Source organism: Cyanistes caeruleus, chromosome 10, assembly GCF_971803275.1.
Source record: "Cyanistes caeruleus chromosome 10, bCyaCae1.hap1.1, whole genome shotgun sequence".
NCBI lineage: Eukaryota > Metazoa > Chordata > Aves > Passeriformes > Paridae > Cyanistes > Cyanistes caeruleus.
The window spans coordinates 20,474,475-20,497,978 of NC_141710.1; the positions used below are offsets into that span (position 1 = coordinate 20,474,475).

A 23,504-nucleotide genomic window follows, 5' to 3' on the forward strand; every position below is an offset into this window, starting at 1 on the left:
AATCCCATTAGCTGGGTGAGTCCCCAGCACAATTTGTGCCTCTGGGATTCCTGCAGGAATCACTCCTGTCCCCAATGTCTCACTGCAGAGCTCTGTGGTTTCATCACTGCACATTTACAATTTTCAGTTCGGGTCAGTGCTACACTGAGCACTTATTTACAGTCAAAAAAGGAGGTGTTAGAAGGGATTGAAGGCAGATGTCCTGTATTTATCCACTATCAGTGATTTCATAACAAGAAAGTCACAGCAAGTCATGACTAGATTATCTCATATGCCAGCAGCACAGCCCAAGCTGTGTTCCCTCCACTCAGCACAGAACTGAGCCACAGCAATGTTAAACTGCCATGACTAGGAAGAAATGCTTCAGAAATATACATAGATATAATTTTTTTATTCATATATATTTTTTTTTTCCTTTTGAAAACTGGATTTCAAAAGTAGATACCGCATACCTTAAAAACCCCTGTGCTCCTTGGGGCACAAATGTTCAATCTGTGAAAGCATTCAGCTCCATGATGTGACCACTGGCTGACCTTTTTGCTGGTTCTGCCAGTGTCAGGATAAAGCACAAACCCTTCTGCAGTGACACAGATATATCTGTCATCGCTGATACTGCTGGGTGAACAAATAATGTCTTAATCTGAACACAACCTAAAGCCTTTATATTTACTTCAGCTAAAGCTTCCTGCACCTGAACATTTCTGCTCAGAAAATAAAAATCTTGTCTAGGATCACCTGACTCTTACACCCTGCTCACTTTCTCTTACCCTTACGAGACTTTTGCACTCTGCTGTAACAGCTGAGACGACACCAAAATGCAGAAATTAGATAAGAAACTTTGGAAGCCAGGTTGGATATTACCTGCTACCGACATAAAGCTGAGGAAAAGAAAGAGGCAATTAGAACAAGAAACTAGAATAAGATTAGAATCTTGTAAAACAAGATGTTTTACAAGAACTGCAAATTCTCCAGGTCAGTGTAAATATACATTAAACTTACATCAAACCTCTGCTCCAGGCTGTCAGAAACAACAAAGTAGCCTGACAAGAATTTTGGAGAGCTACATGCTTACCAAACAGTGAACAGTATTTCTTTAAAAAAATTAACATTCTCCACGTTAAGAAAGTGCAATAGCAGGTGTCCCACAGGCAAAACACACATTTGTCTCAACTACAGCTGAACTCCACCTGGGGATGAATGTCATGCAGAATATTAAAAACACAATAAGTCAAAGTTTTGCTAAGTGCACCAAACCAGGATTACCATACACTGGGAGGAATTAGATCTGCAATATATACATATATTCAAATGTCTGTGTGCAGGTTTAGGTAGGAGTGTGCATTCATTCATAGAATAGACCTCTACATCTATCGATACAAATATGGGGACTTCAGGTCTGGAGTTGCACCATGTTCAAGGATTATCTGATTAGTAGGGTTTGTAAGCAGTCTATTTCTCATGACATTCCTTCCCTGTGAAAAGAAAGCAGAGGTTTGTCAATGCATCAATAATTCAGTCTTAAAAGTCGATTCCCACAAAGTGCTCTTCAGGCATGAATTCTTCACAACCTGCCTGGGGGGCATTGGGTTCTGGGATTTCTTTCACCTGATGTTCTCCTTGAAGACAGGGACACAGGGTGGAAGAAAAGCTGAATAATCCAGCTAAAGTTAGAGGAGAAATCTGACAAAGAGCCCAGCGTAGCTCTCAGGAGCTCTGGGCTGGCAGATCTCCCCTGGGTTCGCATCTCGATCAGTTTGACACCTCCTCAGAAACAGGTGAATAATCAAGCACTGATTCCAAAGAAACCAAAGGTAAGTTCCCAGCCCTAAAAATTCCAGGAAGAAGTTCAGAGCTCAGAAAAACCCAAAAGCAAGGGCCAGGAACACAAGATGTTTTCTCTTCAGACCTGTGGGGACCTGTCAGCTTATCACTCTGAGGAGGGTGAGGACATTCAGCCTTCAGCCACAAAATAATGAGCTCAGAGGGAATTTTTTCCTCTCTCCGTGCACTCCATCATGAGCAGTGACAACAGCTCTGGGACTGTGGAGACTGTTACAACAGGACTGGCTCTAAGGAGAGAGGTTCTCTGAGGAGAACCAATAACTCACAGATTTATATCTAGTGGGATGCAGGTGAGCACCAGCAGCTGAAGGGTCACACTGCAGACACATCCCCCACTTGCTGCATCCTTGCAGGTCATGCCTAAACAGAGAGCATCACTGGAGTGCTTTGCTCACATGCAACTCTGGTGTTAAAACCACTATGTGACCTCAAGGATCAGACACAGCCTGAGTCAGACCCACAGCAAGCCAGGATTAAAAGCAAGGAATGCAGCCTACCCTTCAGGCCTCTCTTTTGATTTGCAAAGTGCAAATGAAGCAGAAGTTACTGGGTTTTTCCTACAAATCTTGCCTCTGGAGCATTTTTTTAAATTTGGGGAATTTCCTGTGTTGCATTTTAAGAACCATACCCTGGAGACCCTGGCAGTCAGCTGGCTGGCAATATTGCCTCTCTCTGATGGAAGGAGAGACTTGGAAGGGAAGGAAAGAGGTGATTAAACCTCTTTTGATGTGTAACAGTTTCTTTTCTGAGTAAGGCAATGATAGCTCTGTGAATCCCTGCCTCTAACCTTCAGAAAGATTCAGTGTTGAAGAAAACTGACTTACTTTTAACACAAAGAAACTTAAAATCTAAAGCAACCTGCTGAGTGGTTGCACCCAGCTTCTCCCAGCTCTTTTTCCTTGTGACCCAGTGTTAAAATTCCCAAAGGCAACAGAATCAACCTGATTCCTGCAATTCTGGTGTTGCTCCTGTTCTTCCTGCAATGTTGTTTTTGATGCTGGGAATCACAGACCAGCTTCAGGGACATATTTAGCAGAGGTGGAGCATTGCTGATCCATACTCAGGCTTGACTCTGGGCTGGCATCAGCACTGGATTTGGATGGGAGCCTGTTCCTACACAGTGGGGCAGGAAAGCTGGCCCTGGTTTGGTGGAGGGAAGGGGATTCCTCTGTGACCTTAGGAAGATGCAGCATCAAAACCCACCTCAGCAGCTTCGATTCTGTAATACTGGAGCTTGATTCATCTCTTTCAAAACAAAAATGTGCCTCCTCAGCAGGGAGGAAGCAGTGCTTGGGAAGAGAGTATGGACAAACCCTGTGTTCACATCTGCTTTTCTTCATACCAAAAATCTCCTCCCGCCAGCTTCCATCTCCTGCTGCCGTAGCCCTCCCCCAGACCCAGACCCCAGTCCTTCCTGTGGTTAATTCAGACATGCTGAATTCTTTGTGAGAATCTTCAAAGCTTTAGTGCATTGTTCTGCTAATCATTATTTGCAAACAGATTATCACAGCAATCTCTGCTATCCCCATCCAGCTATTGTGGGCCCTGGAGAACAAATGCCTCTGTAGCTGTGCAAGACAAGCACAAGAAAACAAACAAATTACTACTACTACTATAAATATTCAGGACAGATCAGATTCCCCATACCTGTACACAACTGTTTTTGGGACTGCATGTAATTTTCTGGAACAATTTGATTCACTCTGAATGTGGCAAATCTGAGCCCGCAGGAGGCAAGGCAGCCTGGTGAGAGCTGCTGTGCATCTCCAGTTACAGCCTCAAGTGACCCCGAGACAATTTCTGAGCAAGGAAATAGGAAATGAGCAGAATAAATAGGCTATGGATGGGGTATTTATATTTCTAACTTCCTCCCTATTAAAATCTTGCAAGGACAACAAAATTGCTGTTTTATAACCAGCTGCAAAAAAGGGCTTTCTAAAGAAGCATCCCTTGCTTGTGGACACTTTATCAGTTTTGAGTGATAGAAACTAAACAGCACCTCTTCCATGTGACAGAGGGGCAGTGGTAGTAAATGTTTCTTAAGGAAGCACATTGAAAACAAAGTTATGTACAGAGCTGAGCACTCTTTGGGTATTCACTCCAAACAACTCTTGGCCAATCCCAATAACCTTTCTGTCTGGATTTTCAACAGCACCTCATTGTCTTCTGCTATCTTGAATTCACATAAAATCTGCATAGCTATCAGCAATCAGCCAAACACAAGCACTGGCAGACCCCATGAGCTCTATAGTAGCCTCACTGCTCAAATAAACATTGCAACTGCACTCTCCATTCTCCTGTTTCAGTTGATGACAGTGAATTCAAAAGTCTCATGTTAAAAATGCACATCCACCTCATGACATTCACAGCCAAGCCAGAGATGCTTCCCCAGGTCTGTGAACCTCTGTAAAAGGTGTTACATGGGAGAAGGATCTGTGTTTCCCTTCATAAGGCAGATGTCCTTTACACAGCTGGGAGCTGGCAGGGAGCAACACCAGCATATTTTTACACCTGGGTGGGAAGCTGAAGTGGAAGGAGGTGTGGGGGGGACTGACTCGTTTTTCCAGGCTGTTCACTAAAGGGCAGCTCAAGCCACAGCCTTGGATGGGATTTCTCACCCTGCCCTGCAGCTCCTCGACTCTTAAGGAGGTCAGCAAAACCCTCCATGTGACCACACCACACACCTGTCTGGGGAACTGAATTTGTCTTTCAAACACAGTGAAAAGAAGTGGGAGCTGTAAATGGATATTGCCACTGGGATGGTCAAACCACCAATTCAGGAAAGCTGCTGGTGATTTCTCTCAAGCTGTGTCTGACTGAGGTTTCACCTGGGGCCAGGTGAGACCTGTCCTTCTGCCTGGAAAGGACTTCAAGAGGTGGCTGAAACAGAAAGCAAGTTCAACTGTGGCTCTGTGGGCAACTCCCTTCAGAGAGCCTTGAAGGTAAACATTGAACTGCTAGTAACAAAGAAAAGGAAAACAAAAGCAATGTTAATCTCACTGGAGGAAATAAGCATTGTGTTTCTCATAAAGAGTGTTTTTTCCCCAAAATGAGTGTTATATAACAGGTAGGATTTTCCCCACTAATCTCTTTGACAGAAGAGTTTCATCAGCCTGAAAGCACTCAGTAAAAACTGATGGCAGGGGTGATGAGAAAGCCATTCATTTACTCTTTTTCTTTAAACAATCAACTTAAAAGAAGCCAGTGCCTGAAGATGAGCCAGATCCAACCTCTGCACTGGCAAAAACACTCTGGAATGGCTAAGGCTGATGCTGGATGGGCAGCTGAGCCCTCCTCATGGCCAGGGAAGGGTCATCCTCACCCTGGAACTGGCTCCCACCTCTCCTTGCACTGCCCTGGGCTTGTGGGCTCTTCTCTGAGCCAGTCCTTGTTGCCAGCCCAGTAAGAGAACTTTCTGGTGTTTTGTGGGAATAATGAGCTGTACTGGCTCTGATGAGCACCAGAGATGATCCAAGGTAAGCAGCAAGACCACAGAGTCAGGAACAAGATGGGAAGAAGGCAGAAGTGGAGCTCTTTTCCTTTGAGAAGGACTGAGCACATCTAACACCTCACTGCATCTCCTAATCATCTCTCCCCAGCTGTGCTTTGCCTGGATAGCTGGATATCAGATCCTGTCCAATTATCACATCCTGCTCCTCCCACTGACACCAACGACACCAACAGAGGAGGGGAAGTTATTTTTCTGAAGCCATGTCATAATGTCCTGATGTTTTCCTTTCACAAATGTGCATCTGTATCATTCAGGTCCATTTTTTAAATTAAGCCCTTGAGTTGCACACCAGAACAATCTCTGTGCTGGGAACAGTTCTCTGCTGCCAGAGTGAGTGATGATATGTTTTCTTTAGGTGATTAAAGACCTAATTGTCCCAAATATGTTACTGGATGTGAGCATTAGAGAAGACAAGAAGATCAAGTTCACCTGTCTCCAAAAGTCATAAAAAGGGACATATTATTTTAAGCCAAGGCAAGTCCCCTGGTAATTGTTCTAATTAAGTTAGTCATGGAGGTATTTTTACAATCTAACTGTGCTGAAGAGCTATTTTAGTGGCTGATTGTAGTCATCAATTATTCTTCAAGCACTCTTTGGGGATAATTCTTCCTTGTTATACAGAAATTACTTTTGCATTTATTCTTTTAATGTAAACATTCTGTTGCAACAGTTCCAACATTTTCTTATCCCAAACCCCACAAATCCTTGACCACTTTAGCCAGTATATACCCAAACCCTAAAATTATCCAGGAAACTAAAGAAATGCAAAATCTTACCCAGTCAGGCAATACTGGCACAAAACATAGACCTCAAGCTGAACTCCTGCATATGTATTTATGTCCATGTAGTTTTAATAAGGGCCCAAACATCTTCCCCAGCCTTCTCCATGGCAATCTCATGCACTGATTCTGCCAAGACAAGTTTCCAACACTCATCATTAAAAAGTTTTGAAATTATTTTACTCTTGCAAAATATTTTACAGGCAAGTCTGGATTCCTTTAATATCTGGGTTTATGTTTGAACCCCCAGCACATTCTTTTGCTCTGTTTCCAGTCTTTCCTCCTTCACCATAAAATCTGATGGGTTTTTTTTCTTTTCCTTATTACATCTACAAATCTGTATAAACTCAAAAAAGGTCACCTATATCAAGATGATGTCATCATATGGATATTTTCTTTGGCAGAGAAACGGTTTTAAGTGTTTCCTTCCATTCTTCTCTGCCCTTATGCAGTTTGTTGTGATTTTACCCGTGTCCTTGTAGAGGTTTGGTGTTGCTGCTGTGAAAAATCTCCCAGAAAACCCAGAATCAAGCTTTTTTTAAAAAGTGGGGGTTTCACCCTTCCTCTGTGACCTGTCTTTGCACAGGGGTCCCACTGACCACTGTCCTGGTCCAGCAGAGAGCAGGAAGGGCAGGCCATGCTCTGCAAAGTGGGACAAGGGCTCTGGGGGCTCAAGGCTTGCCTGGCTCCTCTGCAGACATGGGGACAGAGGGAATTTGCAAAGCCTCAGAATCACTGCAGGACCCTTGAGCTCACCCTTTGTGCCACCTCTCCCCCACTGGAAGCATCTGGTCGTGTCTCCTTTTCCCAGTTCAGGAACTGTGGCTGCACCAAGGAGAGTGCAGAATTTAAGGGGCTTGTGCTTCCAGCTGCAGAAAGACCCAACAACCCTTAAAGTCCACCTGGAATCCTCATCCAAAATGAAAGGGATTGCTGAATCCTGTGCACTCTGGTCTGAGGAGACACCTGGAACAATGAAGGATGATACTTTGATAAGGTTCTGATCACTTCTGTGAAATCTCATTCCTTCCAAGTGTTGACATCTTGCATTTTGTTTTCAGATGGCCTTTATTTGCATTGCCTGAATCACCTTTCTGGTTAATGGATTACTTAAAAACTCTGTGACCACAGCAGTAGTTAATCTGCTAATATTGTTGTGGTGTTCAGACAAATAAGAGTAATGACTGAACAAAGTTGGAAATGCAAGTTGGGAGTGTTTTGCCTGCTAAGATATGAACAAGTCTCCTGGGTTTGTTTGGTGGAGCACTCCTGTATTAAGTTACATCTCAGGGCTAGCTAAAAATTAATGGAAAAAGACAAGTGCTGTGGGTTACCCAGAATAAGCAAATTGATTGCTGTGTAGCAATCATTAGCTCTTAAACCAGTGGGGTTTTGTAAAAAAAATGCTATGTTCTCTACTTTAAATAAGGAAATCCTGCTTCAAAGAGCCCAGGGAAGTGTTTGTTATATGAGTTTTATTCCCAGACACTCAAGTTCTTGTTTTGCCAATCAGTGTTAGCTTAAGTTGAAAATTAGTGAGGAAAGGCAAAAAGTCTTAGTCCAAGAGTAAATATACTGCAGCTCGATGAAGTACACTGTAATTTGCTTTTTAGTTAAATATTGTTATAGTTATAAATCTCTTTTTTCAGTTAAATATTACACAACTTTGGAGTAGGAATGATGAAACTGAAATGCATACTGACCCAGGAGACTGCTTCACTTTCTATTCTTCCTCCAGCTTTCTGTTCACTGAGTTTCAGTGCCATACAAGGCCAAGAAAACATCTTGCATCTGGCAAAATTTGCCATCTGTTTTCAGCCCCAGATCAATTCAGTCTCTGTTCTTGTGGCAAACTGGCCCTGGAGCTGTTTCAATGCTCTCTTTGGCAGTAGCTATGGGGAATTTCTGCTCCCTGCCCTATAATGGCCCATTTTCAGGACAGAAGGCAAATGCCTTTGCAGTTAGGTGACCAACTGGTCACCAAATATGCTGATACACAAAATTCTACTACAATGTCTGCAACTGATAATTTATACAGTACCTTTATAACATAAAGCACGTGTATTGTTTATCAGCACCGTGATGGGATTGGCATATTTACCACGGCCAGGGTTTCCTTTCAGCTTTGCTCCAACTGATAATCCAGCAATCTCCACCAGTAATTCAAGCTCCTCCTGTCTTGCAGAGCTTCCACTGACTCGTGTTTCCTGCTCACAAGCCTCTGGACAGTCTGGCTAACCCTGACTCACCTGGCTGGACCCTGAGCCAGACTCCCTGAATTCACAGTGATGCCTGTGACAGATTCTTAGCTGAGAAGAAGCCTCAAAACAAATTTCTCTGCATACATAACTGGCACCCTAAAGAGACATATCTGTCTTCCATTTTCAGTGGAGTTTAAAAGCTCTCACCTATGGTAAAGAAAATCAAATTTCATGCTTCAAGGCTTAAGCTGATTGCATAGCAAGGCTTTGCTGTGTGCCAGGGACAATTCTTCCTCTTTCTGAAATGTTGTGGAGGCAGATGGATGTGTTATGGATCTCCTCCCAGCTCCCTCCAGAGCTGAGACTGCAATGAACCTATTTCACCATTATCACTCAGTTAGCATAACACAAAAAAAGACTTAAGAGCATCTATAAACATTCCCTTTGCTCCCCTAGCCAGGGAGCATCATCTAGTACTTCACACAAGACTGGTTGTGTAATAAGGGAATAGCCACATGGCCAGGTCCAGCTTGGGAATCTGCAGTTGAAAGGAGCTGCTGAAGCTTCAGAGATCTCTGAGGAATACAGGAAAGCAGAGCCATGTATTCCTTATAATGAATACATACATTATTGCCATGATAAAGTCATTTCAATTATTCCAAAATGACGTATTCAGAAAATTTTCTTTAACCAAAATCTTCCATTCTAAGACAAACAGAATTGTTGAAAGGTGAGACCTTCCTGTCAAACAGAAACTCTCTGTTGTGGCACTACAAATCATAATTAAAGCACTACAAATCATAATTAAAGCAATGACATGAAAATTATTTGTGTTAAAAAAACCCCCAATGTGAGAAGGAATCTTGAGTCAGGACACCTTAGTGAAACCAGCTGTATTCATCCAGTGAGTAACTCGTGGTGCTTTCCTGGGACGTGCCTCGTGACAATCCCTGGTGCTTGAAAGCTGAGGAAGTACCTGTGTTAGGACAAGGGGAAATGGCTTCAAACTGAGAGAGGATAGATTTAGATCAGATATTGGGAAAAAATTCTTCCCACTGAGGGTGGTGAGGCCCTGGCACAGGTGGCCCAGAGAAGCTGTGACTGCCCCATGCCTTGAAGTGTTAAAGGCCAGGTTGGACAGGGCTTGGAGTAACCTGGGATAGTGGGAGGTGTCCCTGCCCATGGCAAGGAGGGTGAAACTGGATGAGCTTTATGGCCCCTTCCAACCCAAACCATTCAGTGATTTTATGACACTAAATCTTTCAAAGAGAGATTTCATAATGAGCAGTCATAAAAGACAATATACTTTTGGAAGTGCCCCTATATAACTGACAAAAGTTAAGAACAGCTTAAAATAGATACAGTGTATTAACAGGCAAAAGCTATTTATTTTTAGTTAAATATTTTCTTAACCACAATGGAGAGATCCAAAGTTAGACCTGGAGTACTCTTTCCCCCAGCACTTTTGGACATGACTGTGGCATGTCTGTGCACAGATATTGCCTGCTTTTTTTATCAAATCCACTGCTTGGGCATTTAAAGAGAGATGCCAAGTCTGACAAATTTAATTCATAGGTGTGTTTTGGGCCAGCCAAACCACTGCAGTTGTTTGTGTAACACCATAGGCCAAAAGGGTATTGCACTGATAAACAGGTCCTGATCCCATGACAGTACAAATCACAATGAATTCATGCATTTGAGCTGGTTTACAACTGACAGAAAAGCGTGAGGTTGGAATCTGGCACAGGGACCATGAAGGAATGAACAAGCCACAGGAGCCAGATGTGATCTGTCCAGCACATGTGCAGGGCTAAGGACCACACTGCAAGGCTGACCCTGTGCTGGCTGCAGGCTCCTTGTGCCTGCTTAAGTGGGGGGCTTTAGCAGGGTGAGGCTGTTCATGACTAATTACATGCTGTGATGGAAAACACGACCCCCTTTGCTGCTCAGCAGAGAAATCAAAGTCAAGAACTGCTACGTACCAGAAAGTCAACTCTGCTTTGTCTGCCTTGGAAAACATCCTCTCTGAAAACATCTTCCTCACCCCCATCACTGCAATCACTGAGGAATGGGAGCTGAAGGACTTTTTCAAGTCACTCTTCCTTCATTTTTACACATTTTCAGAGCCATTTCACATTCCTGCTGGTCACACTGCTGCAGGACAAGTGTGGCAGGTCCCCTGCCATGTGTTTCCTTCGCATGCCAAGTGACACAACCTAAGTCCACAGGACAGATTAAGGTTTATCTCTAATTAAATGGCTCAGTGAGTAGGCTTTAATGGGATGAAGCAGCCAGGAAGTATCAGAGGTTTTGCTGGAGAGATGTCCTAGTCTAGCACTATACAAACACAAGTTACTTAGTTCTGTTTAAAAGCATGCTAACACCATTCCTTCCCACTGGTGTCAATGCCTCAGCCTTACTGTGGCAAAATTTCATCAAAACACCCATTTTCAACTCTTGGAACCTTTAAAACAAAATTATTATTTTCAGTATACATTTACACTTATTAGAGACAAAAATGAATTCTGGAAAAGTGAGCATTGAAAGTAGCAAAGAGTTTCAAGTGCATTCAATGTTGGAAATGGAGTTTCACTTTTGGAATATCCTATATCAGTGTGGAAACTCATGAACTGTTTATCATTGTGTAATGAAATTTTCAGATCTTAAATCTTCAGAAAGATAGAGAACTCATAATTTTTTGAAGAGATGGATTTGAGTTTGCTTTTCCCATTGCTCTTTTCAAATCATAATTCATTAATTTTGCCTTGCAAGACTGGCACTAATTAAACAAGTATTAAATCAGAAATACCCACGGAGGATTTAAAATAATGGATCAGGGGGACACAGACCATGCCTGGTAGAGGGCAACAAAATGAGTATATGGGTCTTGAAAAAATCTTTCTTCAATTGGTATGTTAACCTACAAAATAATTCTGTTAAAAGTTGTAAGCTGAGGAGAAAACCATGAAGGGGCTGGAAAAACACAGAATCCAAACCAACTCTGAATGTGAACAAGAGTGCTCTGTAGTGCCCTGCCTCTTTCACTTTTGTTTCTATTCTTTTTGAAAGGAAACTCCCTCCAATGGGATAGAACCTCCCTGAACAACAAAACTCCACAAAAACTCCCTTCAGCAGGCAGAAGTCTCCATCCAAGTTAGCTTGCCACTTTTTAACTGATTCTTCATATGACTCTCTCAGATGAAATTTTGTTCTTAGGAATTTATGAACCGTGATAAACAAAGCAGAAGGAGTCCAAAGTGTCATATTGCCTTTTCTGAGAAGTCATAGGAGGGGACCATGAGCTCACTTTTGAGAAGATGCTAATCTTCCCCATCTGACATTTGTGTTGGAATTACACAGATCTGAACTCTTTTGGCACAGAGATTGAATGTCTCAAGGAGCCCAACAAACTCTCTGCAGCCACTGAGGGATTTTTTTGCTACATTATGAAGGAAGTAAAAAAACAACTAATTTTCCTCTAAATGGTTGAATACAATGCAGTTACGCCTTCTAAAGATGACCTCAATAGGCAGGGGAGATTAAGAGAGCTTGATTTTAATTTTCCCCTGTAATTACACTGAGAACTCCCACCTGCATGCTGGCATTCAGGTTGCAGATGTTGAGTGAGAGCCAAAATTTCATCTCATCCAGCAGCCAACAGCAGGGAAGTGACCTGACTCAAATGTCTGCACTTGGATTTGAAATCCCAGTTTTCTGTGGCTGCAGTCAGCAGAGCTGCTACCTCTGCTGATTTAAAAGTATCAGCAGATAATTATGGATCTGCTTATAACCCTGTCTGTGTGAGGGGAAGGTGTCAGAACCCCAGGGAAAGTTAATATACACACCCTAAAGCACAGACATGCTTTTGGAAAACTTCTGTCTAGGCGGAACAGTTTGGAGAAAAGCTTGCAAGAAGGAGCCTTAGAGGTTTGAAAACCAACCAACCAAACCCCAGAGTGCCATCACATAAAGAAAGCTCAGAAGGTACCTGATGCCCATGTGGTGTGGCAATAATCGTGTCATGACCAGGGTGCAGAAGCACTGGAATCACTGGGAAGGAGCTCCTGGCAATGATTATTGGCTTACAATTACTTTTTTGTGATGTACCAGCAATACAGGAGAAGCTGCAGAGGATAGAACAAGGACATGGACCTGCTGGGGTGAATCCAGATGATGCTCGGAGGGCTGCAGCACCTCTCCTGTGAAGAAAGGCAGAGAAAAATTGGTTTGTTCAGCTAAAGAAAACTCCAGAGAGTCCTCAATGCAGCCTTTCAGTACTTGAAGGGGGCTTATAAAAAATAGGGGAACAGGCTTTTTAGCAGGACCTGTTTCAAAAGAACAAGGGGGAATGGTTTTAAACAGAACCAATTCAGATTAGGTATAAGAAAGAAGTCATTTACAATGAAAACATTTTTACACTTAGGTGGTGAAAAACTGGCACACGTTTCTCGGAGAAGCTGTGGACACTCCATCCCTGGAGGTTTCCAAGGCCAGGTTGGATCTGGGATAGTGGAAGGTGTCCCTGCCCATGGCAGGGGGCTGGACGAGCCGAACTTTAAGGTCCCTTCCAAGCCAAACCAATCTGTGATTCTAAGATTCAATCACACAACTTGAACTCAGGAAACTCCGCGCCTCTCTGCGCACATAACCAGAGCCTTAATGTCTTTAAAAACCAGCCCCCACCGTTCTCTGGGGGCAAACTCTCAGGGGGTTTGCTCGGAGATGCTCCAGCAGCGCTGAGCAGTGACCGCACGTCTTAGCAATGACCCCGCACTTCGGGGAGGAGGAGAAAGCGGAGGCACCAGGGAGAAAAACCCGGGAAAGCAGGGCGGGAAAGCCGGGAGAGGAGGACTGGAACAGAGAGGGAAGGCTGGAAGACAGAGGAGGGCAGGCTGGAATAGAGAAAGGAGGGCTGGAAGACAGAGGAAGGCAGGCTGGAATAGAGAAAGGAGGGCTGGAAGACAGAGGAGGGCGGGCCCGGCTCCCGGCGCCCCGCCCGCTCCATGCCCCGGCGGGGCTGGCTGAGCCGGGGGTGCACCGGCCGGGGGCTGAGTTCGCGGCGGGACAGCGGCCGTGAGCCCCGGGGTCCCCGGAGCTCCAGCCCGGCCCTGCGGCCCCAGCCAGCCCCACCATGCTGCCGGCGGGCGGCCCCAGCCCCGCGCAGACCTGCGGGGCCGTGCTGGTGGCCGCCGTGCTCCTGCAGTCCGTGTGCGTGGCCGTCACCTTCCTCTACTTCACCAGCGAGCTCCGACAGGTCTGTGGCGGGGCTCGGCGGCGGGGGGGACCCCGCGCTCCCGCCGTGTCCCCGGGACGGGCCGGCTCTGTGGGCGGGGGGTGCGAGCAGCTCCCCGGGCCGGGCCGGGCCGGGCCGGGCCTCACCTCACGGACAAAGAGCTCCGCTGCCCTTTGTCTGCAGCACCGCCGGGAAAGAGCTCCGAGCCGGGGCTGCTGCGGACTGACAGGCTCGGGAAAACAAAGCTCTGCGCCTCTGCAGGAAATGTGTTTCCCATTAGAGCGCAAATTCGCCGTCTCATCACTTTTGCGGTGCGGGAGGGCTGGGTGGAACAGGCGCTGTCAGCTGGACGGGCCAGGCACCGCCGAGGGGCACTGGGGAGAGCTCGAGTGCTTTCTCTAGGACAATACGTGGTTTTAAGACTGTGACTAATCCTAAAGGAACTGCACCAGACGGTGAACACCGCTGAATCCCCCAGAATACCTTGTAAAATACTCATTGTATAGTCTAGATGCTTTGGTCTCCGTGCAGCCCCCTTGAGGCCTGCCAGCTGCTGCTTAACTCTTCCCTCTTCTTGCAAAAGAATATTTACACTCCAAGAAAGTTGAATTTAATTGGTAGTCCCGTGTGTGTGGCCCTGCTTTTCAAGGACCCTTTACTCAGGGTTTCCATGTGTGTCTTATCCCAAATTGACTGTCCTGCTGTAAGTTTTTATTCCTGGCACAGAGGTAAACCTGTGGGTAAGTGTTCTGTGCATCTGCAGCTTCAGAAAGTATTGCATAAATGAATATTACTATTGCATATATGCACTCAGTAATGCATAATTAATTACATTATTAATAATAGTGTAGAGAAGCATATTATGCTAGATATGCGTTTATTCCACAATAGATTTAATAAGTGGCATCTTCTGAGATGTCAGAGCTCTCCGTGAGGCAAAGGGTGTGCAGTGTTCTGCAACAGGAGCCAATGCTCATAGTTTTAAAACGTATAAAACAGATTTTCCTGATGAATCTATAGCTGTGGCTGTCCAGTGGGGGAGTCACAGAAATGTGCTGACTTTATGAAATCAGATAACATGATTGCTAATGAAGAAAATGAAGAAAAATATATAAAGGTATCTTCATTTCCTCAGCACCCATTTCAGAGTCCCTTGCTAACAAATGTGCCAATCTAAGTAATTAGTAACCACACTTATCTTTTCCTTCTTTCTATTCAAACATGTACACCTGGGACACAACAACACCACAGGGACTTGCCCAAAATAACAGCTCACAGTTTCTGAAGAATAACAAGCCTGCATTTGTTGTGAAAGGATAAATCTATCCAAGGGATAAATCTATCCAAACTGAATTGTGCTGGGCTGCCAACAAAGGTTGCTGGCTCTGGAGGGGGTACCTTAACCACATATTCCTGCATGTGCCATTTGGTGCACAATAAACAGGAAAAACCTAATCTAGACACAGCCTGCTACCCTACATCCACATGGTGCATGTGGAATAAATCTCCATAGATAAACTATGATTTTTGTCTGTGCATTTTTCTTCCCTTTTTTTTGTTCACAATACCTGCATTTCTGCACCTTCACCAAATTACTGGGGCTGCACAGACTGCAGGGATTTCTGTCTTTACAGAAAGCATGCTGCAGCTGTAGTAACCTGACTAGGAGAATGACATTTGTGTAACTGTTTTGCTTTAAGAGGAAGTACTGAGACAATAAAGTTCTTATGCTGCAGGATACAAGGCTGCAAGGAAAACAACCTCGGGCTTCCTTATGTTTCAAAAACAGTCCAGTAACCACTCCTAACATAACAGAGGCTCTACAGGATGAGATTCCTGCACGAGTTGTGTCCTCAAAGGGTTCAGTGCTAAAGATAAACCTCATTTGAGTAAATCTTACAAGAGAAATTCCAATTCCTCAGTTCCATAATGTGCTGCTGCAAGGTTGCGTTCCCTGAGGATTTCAGACTGCATACAAAGTAAAGTTCCAGTGCCAGGAGAGTAAAGCAGTTTTGGGGAGAAGTGAGCAGGTAAGGTAGAGGCAGAGGCTCAGGTCTGTTTGCTCCCAGATGGGAGGGCAAAGGTGGGAACTGAGCTGTGGCAGGTCTGCAAGACAATAAACAATAACCTCACAACTTGCCTATGTTTGGCTTCTTTTCTTAAACTTGTCCAACTACTTTTTTATAGAAGCTCACTGTGTAGTTAAATCAGTCAGAGCCTGCAGTTTTACCTCAATGAGCACATAATATTAATCACTTGGAGTTCTTGAAACCTGATTTACAAATACCACTGTACTCCTTGGCAAAGACACCTCACAAACTTGGCAAAGAAGCCCTCACAAACGCTCGCAGTGGGGGCTCCTTTTCCTTCTGCTGCCTACAGAATATATAATTCAAGTACTTGCTGAAGCTCATTGGAATCTGCTGCTGCAAATGGAAGGTGGGACTTGAAGGAGGTGACATCTCTTTCTAAATGCCTTTGTTCTCTAAAAGCCAGGAAAAGCATGGAGTGGGAAGGAGGAAATCCATTTGTTGCTTTTAATACCCCAGTCTCAAGGACAGCTAAAAAGTGGTAGTTGTAGAAAAAAATGGATCTGTTTAGCAAACCAAACCAAGCTTTTTTAACACAACAATAAACTGAAATTTAAATCCTACTACCAGGATTCCATCTGAATGCTTTGCATGTTTCTTGCTGTTACCTCCAAGTTCCCGTAGTGCTTTGCTGGCTCCACGAGCCCCACCAGTCTGTAGCTGATGCAGCAGGAGCCCAGTTCAAAGCAAGCAAGGGCTGCTCTCAGGTTCTGTGCTCCACAGTAAGCAACAGCGCCAGCTGGAGTCGCATCCACAGGGAGCTCAGAGAGAGCTTTCCACTAGGAAAACTCTCCCAGTCAGATTCCCTTTGAGCCAAAAGGAGTTTTGCCAGTCTCCTCAATCTTAGCAGAAAAATGTTTTCTCCATGACTAGGGGATACAGATAGATATTTGATATTTTCATGTCAAAACAATCTAGCATTATAATTTTATTTGGACTCAAATGTCATTTCAGTTGTCTGGACTATTAGGACAAATGCTGTTAGGAGACACCCCAGACTGGATATGGGGAGGATATGGTACAGATATATATAACAGCAAAGGTCTTGATTATAAATGCAATTGTTCTGAAAAGACAGCATAGAAAATACTTTTGAGTTCTGATATTTGATTTAATCCTCAATAATTTGTTTAAAAAACAATCTTGTGCAAAGTAAATGTTTCTAATGCAGAACTAGAGAATCTAAAGTATTTCCAACATCAGGGATTTGGGTGCTGAATTTTCACAAAACCTATTAAGCTGAGTAGTGGATACCAAGTTTATGTCCATAGAGATAATGCAAGCATATTTTTGCATGTGAGGTATGCCCTCATATTTAAATATGTCAGACCAGGCTGAATTAAATCCTCTTGTTGTTCATATAGCCCTACTTGCATCATGCTAGCAAATGCTTTACAGAAAACACAGTGTGTTTCTTAGCACTCAGTGAATACAGTGACAGACCACAGCTGCAAACACATGGATGAAAAATCCTGGCTTTTCCCTCTGCTGCAGCTCCAGGACTCGTACTCCAAGAGCGGCATCGCTTGTCTCACCGGGGAGGAGATCGGAAATTCCATCCAAAACTTGGATCTCATCGAAAGCGAAGACAGAGAAGCTGATCCCTGCTGGCAAGTGAAGTGGCACCTGGGAAAGTTAATTAAAAAGGTATTTGGGAACAGTGTGCTTGGTGATGTTACAGCTGAAGGAATCCTAATTGCAGAATAAAGGAGGCTCAGATTGTTTTATTGCAAAGCAGTTGTCAGGCCACAGCTCCAGCTGCAGAGTGCTTGCACTGAAGCAAAAGAAAAAACAACCCATAAAACTGGATTCCCTGCATTCAGGAAATAATAAAGCAAAGACTATCAGCTTTTACTAAGCAAATTCCAGTAATGGGTCAGCTTGTCTGAAATAGCTCAGGGTAAAGGGTTTCTACCTGGTGATACAGATCATGGTGCTATCAGAGCTGTCACTGCCTCTGGACATACAGGGAGACTGGGGAGAGAAAATGAGATTACATGTAACAAAGGGAGAGGTACAAAGGTGCCTAAGGAGTGGTCCAGTCATGAGCTGTGTGATGCAGTGATGGAGGAAAAAGCAAGTGAGCACACAGCATCAGGCACAGCAGCTTCCCAAAGAGCACCTTCTGTGTGACTTACACACAATAACACAAAATCCAAATAATTTTGGCTGCAGAGAACAAAGTCAGTCTGGCTGAAAAATCACAGAGGCTAAAATCTTCTGCAATGGCTTTCAAAATCCCATCTCCAGCACATAAACAAGTTCATCCATAGAAACTCTCCTCTGGCTGAAATTTCCTGGCAAAAACATTTCTTGCAGTCCAAAACAGATTCTCTATCCGTATTGAGAGATCTGTGCTCCTTTGGAGAAGCTCTGCCAGTGAAGTCCCTGAACTTCTGCACAGAGAAAGCATTGTTCTAGTTGGTGGATGTTTACACATCTAATTACCTACTAGCTCCCTGATTGCTTAGAAAAAGGTAGCCTGGGTGTCAGAAATAAGTTACAATTATGATAATACTATTATTGCTATTAGGATAGATGGATAAATAGAAATGTGGCAGGACAAAACCCATCAGTAATTGGCAATACAGGCCTTATTAGCCACCCAGGTAAATCATCACCACGCTGCTGCTGCACCACTGTCCATACCAAACTGGTTTGTTTCTTCAGTTATGAAGAAAGGGCACAAAGTGAAATATTTCACAAAGTGAAGTATGCTGGATTAAGAGCTTAGAAAGATAGGTATTTATACAAATAAATTAATTAATTAGGTGTTTATACAAATAAATTTAATTTAGTTTCTCAGATGTAAGACCGTATAGTTCACACTGCCAAGTACTCTGCAAATGGAAGCTAGTGATTGGACACTTCTCTTATTTGAGAGAAGCATGAGGTTCGGATTTTTCAGTAGATTTATGCTTGAGCTCTTGAAAATGTTTTCCATGTCTTTCATTACCTAAAAGATGTAAACATAGAAATTCTTCATTACAACAAACTAATAGGTGCTTTTTTTTTTCCTGTTTGCTTGTTGATCAAATCCTGAATCCTCCTTATTCATGAGTAAAGAAAAGGTGTATCTTTTTCCTGCACCTGTCAGCCCCAGATGACAGGCTAATTCATTTTCACTGTGTTTATTGGCAGATGATGTCAAGAAGCTACGAGGAAAACATATCTGCAATCAACGGTATTGTAATAATTTTATTATCTGTGGTAAAAAGGAGCCGCTAGTGGCATTTGATGTGTAATGACTTGATGTTTTAAAAGTGCAGAAAACTGGCTAAGATCTTGTACTGGCATCAAGTCATCACAAAATGATTAGTTATTACACAAAATGAGTACTTATTACTAGAAGGCAAATTTTCAGGAGCCAGAATTACTGTCAAGTGGTTAGAACAAGGTAACCAAGGTGGATGCAGAGGACTCAGCTCTAGATCTCAGTCCCATGTGTTTTGAGGGATGTTTAAAAAGCCCTCCCAGTACCCCAGCTCCTGGAACATGCAGCACAGAGCTGCAGAGATCAGTTAAGGAATAGCTCTGCTGAAGCTCACACTAAAGATTCTGGGTGAAAGTATTACAACCTCCAAGTGGAAATTCACAGGGAGATTAGGAATATTTAACCATAAAATTGAGTATTACGGGTTATTTTGTCTGTTGATAACTTGAATGCAGAGGGAGGAGAAAAAGGAGAGCAAAGAGGCACAAAAAGACATTTCCTGAGCAAGAGTAATAGCAGAATTTTAGCCTTATTAGCCAATAATTAACCATTCAGTCAATTAAAAAGTAACATACCTATTCCTTAAAATCAAGTCAGATGGAACAGATGTGCTTTCTAAAGTCCTTGCTTCTGATGTGGGGTTTCCTTTTCCTTTCAGTTGAAAGGACTCTGACACTGCCCCACTCGGAGGGGCAGCAGCCGCGCAGTCCCAGCCGCAGGATCGCGGCGCACCTGACGGGCAGCAGCAGCAGGAGGAGCGCCCTGTCCTCACGCAGTAAGGAGAAACCTTTAACAACAGTTAAACACCACAGAATTCATTCAGTTACTCTCCCATTGCTAGCCTCGTGGTTACAAACAGCTTTTAATGCTTGTATTGAGTGAGTAGTGGGAAACAAATCGTCTTGTCTCAGACAGTGGGTTTTTTCTGCTATTTCTCACCAGACAGAGAGAAAGCCCATTTCTTCTGGGTACCTCCCAAACTCTTCTTTTGGATGCTTTATTTGGGGGTAAAAGAAATTTCAATGTCCTTCCTAGTGTTAAGTTTTCTTCTTTTCTTTCATTTCCTTCTGTCGTTGAGCGAGTCCCAGCTGCTATGGTGACAGACCTATTAGAAATGTGAGACAGACAGGAGAGACTTGACATTCAGACCATGCTAATAAGGGGCTTGCTTGGCTTTCTGCAGCTTCAGAGGGTATCAGACACTAATGGATATTTTAACTTTGTTACTAAGTAAAAACATTTTTTTTTCCCTTATTTGGGAGCGCAGATATTAAAAAATAAAGGCAGTTCATGTCAATTCCCACATAAAGCTTATTTATGGACCATTAAATTGTTGTGAGAGTGGACCTAATGAACTGCTGGGAAGAGCAGGTTTCCTTACTTTGTTATTAAAAACCAAGCTCCTCAGCTAGCAGACACATGGCTTCACTACCTGTTTTTTAGTTAACAATTCTCTCTCTTTTTTCCCTTCAAGTAAATCCCTTGCCCAGAAGAGGAATTGGACACAAAATAAACAACTGGGAATCATCAAGAAAAGGCCACTCCTTCCTTTACAATGTGGAGCTGAGAAATGGCGAGTTAGTGATACCCCAGACGGGCTTTTATTACATCTACTCACAAATTTACTTTCGTTTCCGTGAAAACGAGAACGAGGACTCAGATTTGTTGGGACAAATCAGAAACCCCAAACAGCTTGTCCAGTATGTTTACAAGCTGACCAATTACCCTGAGCCCATTTTGCTCATGAAAAGTGCAAGGACAAGCTGCTGGTCTAAAAAGGCAGAATATGGACTTTATTCCATCTATCAAGGTGGTGTGTTTCAGCTGAAGAGAGAGGACAGGATTTTTGTGTCGGTCAGCAACAGTGACATAGTTGACATGGACAAAGAAGCAAGTTTTTTTGGAGCCTTTATGATCGGTTAAAACATGAAAATCATGATCCCAAACAGCCCAGCTTTTCTAGTCAGGGACAGCTTAAATTCCTATAAAATAGGGGGTAACAAGCAAAAGCTGTGTTGATACCAACAAGAGCAGCCTGCCCTTTCTCAGCTCACTCACCACATGCCGAGTTCTGTCCCAGCAGGCAGGAAGAGCAGCAGCAGCTGGCTGTGGGTGGCAATGCTCTGTGCAGGCACAGGCAGCCAGGCTGGCAGTGTGTGAGGGATTCACAGCCCCCAGGTGATACCTTTGGCCAGAACCCTGGGCAGGTAAGCGCTCTCCAGCAGCGGAGATGCTCCAGGCTGGCTCAGCTGTGGCATGAGAGATGGCAGATGCTCCAGGTCTGATTACTCATGCCTGAGACTGGATATCAAATTTTATTTGTGGTCTCTATTGGGACCCTGTCTTGAATATGTCAGCTCCTGTAAGGAGCCTTTGTACATACTGTGCCCAAGTGCCTGTAGAATTTCTCCAGAAGTTTTTTGAACAGGAGTTTTGCAGAAGCTGCACGCCTCCATCTCGTCTAACAAAGCACTTAAGCACCTAATTAATTTTAAGCACACAAACAGTCTGACTACATCAGGGTATCCACACGCTTGAAATTAAGTATGTGCTTAAGCATTCTCCAGGACTGTGTCTGGAGTAAAAACATTTGTCTTGTGCTGGATATTGTACATAAGAGCAGCTGCTGGAATGGCACTGAAGAGCTTTTGAAATCAATCTGTGTTTTAATCAACATTTTGTAGCAGTGCCTATTTACTTAATTACTGTGCTGCAGACATCTCACAGGGCTCCCAATAAGTTCAGTAATGCAGTTACTGTTACACTTGTTGACAGCAAGAACTGGATCCAGAAAAAAAAAAGTGGGTTTTTGTAAATAATGAGTTCTGTGAGAAATTGTCAGCAAGTTAGGCATGACAAGATTCCTCCATGTTTATTTGTCCTGGTCCCTGGTAGGATGTAATGTAGAATAACACACCCCAATGACTAACAATTTAAGGAAAACAAACACAACTATGTGTTCTTACAAAAATGCTGCTTATTTAGGTAATGCTGTAATTTTGTAATTATTTGATTTTATTTTTAGGAATGGGTGGAAAATTTTCACAATTCTTTTTGTAAAATACATTTTTTTTTAAAAAAATTAACAGTATATTTTTTAACTCAATGAAAATGACTATTTTGTATTAAAAGGATTTTAAAGTTTAGACTGTATGGGCTCAATGCACAGCAGAAGTCAAGCAGTGTAAATCAGCACATCTGTAGCATTGTCAGTGGAGGAATAGCAAATTGCACCATGAATGCATTTTGCCCAGATTCAGAGGAGACAGTGGGAAGGGTGAAAAATAAAAATACTGGAGGGAAATGAAGACAGTTCTGCAAATGTTACTTTACATCAACAGAGTGATGGCAGGATAAAAGTCTGGCTATTTTTTGAACACACTGGGGTTGCCGTGGGAACCCTCTCATTCACCTGCATGTGGTAATTAAATCACAGCAACCCCTGCACATGGGCCTCACCAGTAAACAGGCACAGCTCATCTTCCTGCCCAGCCAACAACAGGGGATTAACACACACCAGCCCCTGTCTTCAGCTGCCATGCAGACAAGCAGGTGCATTGGCTCACTTAAATACCTGTGTTGGAGCAGCAAGAGCAGAATTTCAGATTTTCAGGAATACCCTTCTTTTGGCAGGTTAGGGCAAAGAAACACACCAGTGTAAGCTGAAAATAATGAGTTTTAACTTCTGCCTGCTGTTTAGCAGTGTCACACACGCTGTTTTCAGTGGCAATCAAATGTGTGATAATTCTTCACCATTTACTGGAACACTTTGGTTTGCCTCCTTCTCAAATCATCTGTTTTGACAGATAACAGAAAACATTTCTACAGTTTTCTTTCTGATTTCAGTATTTAATTCAGAAATTTTCTCCCTGCCAGAAAGGCTGAAGAACAAAGTCATTCCCTACATACCTGTATGTCTTTTACCTCGGAGAAATGACTTTTGTAGGCTCTCCTTGCAGATGGACTGGGCTTGGTGATTTCAGCACAGGACTGACCCCTGCTATCAGATTTGGTCTCTGCATGCAGAGCATATTGCAACAGGAATAACACCAAATAATTTTCTGGGTGATCTGAAGACATGGTTGCCAGATCTTATCTTGGGGGAAGATTATCAAGGGATATCAGACAGGACACCTTTGAAGAAAAATGGAAAAATATAGCAAGTTCTGTTTGTGCTGTGTCCTAACTCATTCTTTTCATCTCACTTTGTGCTGAATGACATATGTAGCAAATTTTTATAGGTTGCATTAACGTGTGAATATTGTAAATTTTTCTACATGCCTTTTATATAAAACATTTTTACTAAATAGTTACTTAGTCTCACAGTGATTATTGGTGTCATCCTATGGCTTCCATAACAACCGTGTCTTAAATCATTTCCCTGATATTTATTGGTATCAGATAAAATCCACTAAATGCCAGAAATGGTTGCAATGCAAAGGACAAAATGTAAAACACTGAGCAATGCCATATTGTGTAATTCCATGTAACTGGTTTCCAGATCCCAGCTGGTGAACAGCATCTGGAAGCAGTAGGCTGAAGAAATCCCTGAAAATGATCTTGTGACCAGAGGACAAAATTCTGAGCATTTCCCTTGAGGTACTTCTCATGTTTCTGGGCTTTAGCAATTATTT

At 43.3% G+C, this 23,504-nt stretch overlaps 1 protein-coding gene and 1 long non-coding RNA gene across 2 annotated transcripts; one reads left to right on the forward strand and one right to left on the reverse strand.

Annotated features, from left to right (window-relative positions):
- Positions 1–374: 374 nt before the first annotated feature.
- LOC111933338 (uncharacterized) lies at positions 375–13,688 on the reverse strand. The gene is made up of 4 exons (XR_015274309.1): positions 13,500–13,688; positions 12,322–12,532; positions 6,889–7,098; positions 375–6,261 (listed from the first exon to the last, which is right to left on the reverse strand). It is a non-coding gene; the product is annotated as an uncharacterized LOC111933338 (long non-coding RNA).
- Positions 13,337–23,183, forward strand: TNFSF10 (TNF superfamily member 10). The gene is made up of 5 exons (XM_086843454.1): positions 13,337–13,587; positions 17,151–17,303; positions 18,798–18,840; positions 19,529–19,645; positions 20,345–23,183. Exons 1-5 carry the CDS (start codon positions 13,465–13,467, stop codon positions 20,791–20,793), a joined length of 885 nt encoding a protein of 294 aa, XP_086699580.1. The 5' UTR covers positions 13,337–13,464; the 3' UTR covers positions 20,794–23,183.
- The last annotated feature ends 321 nt before the right edge of the window (positions 23,184–23,504 follow it).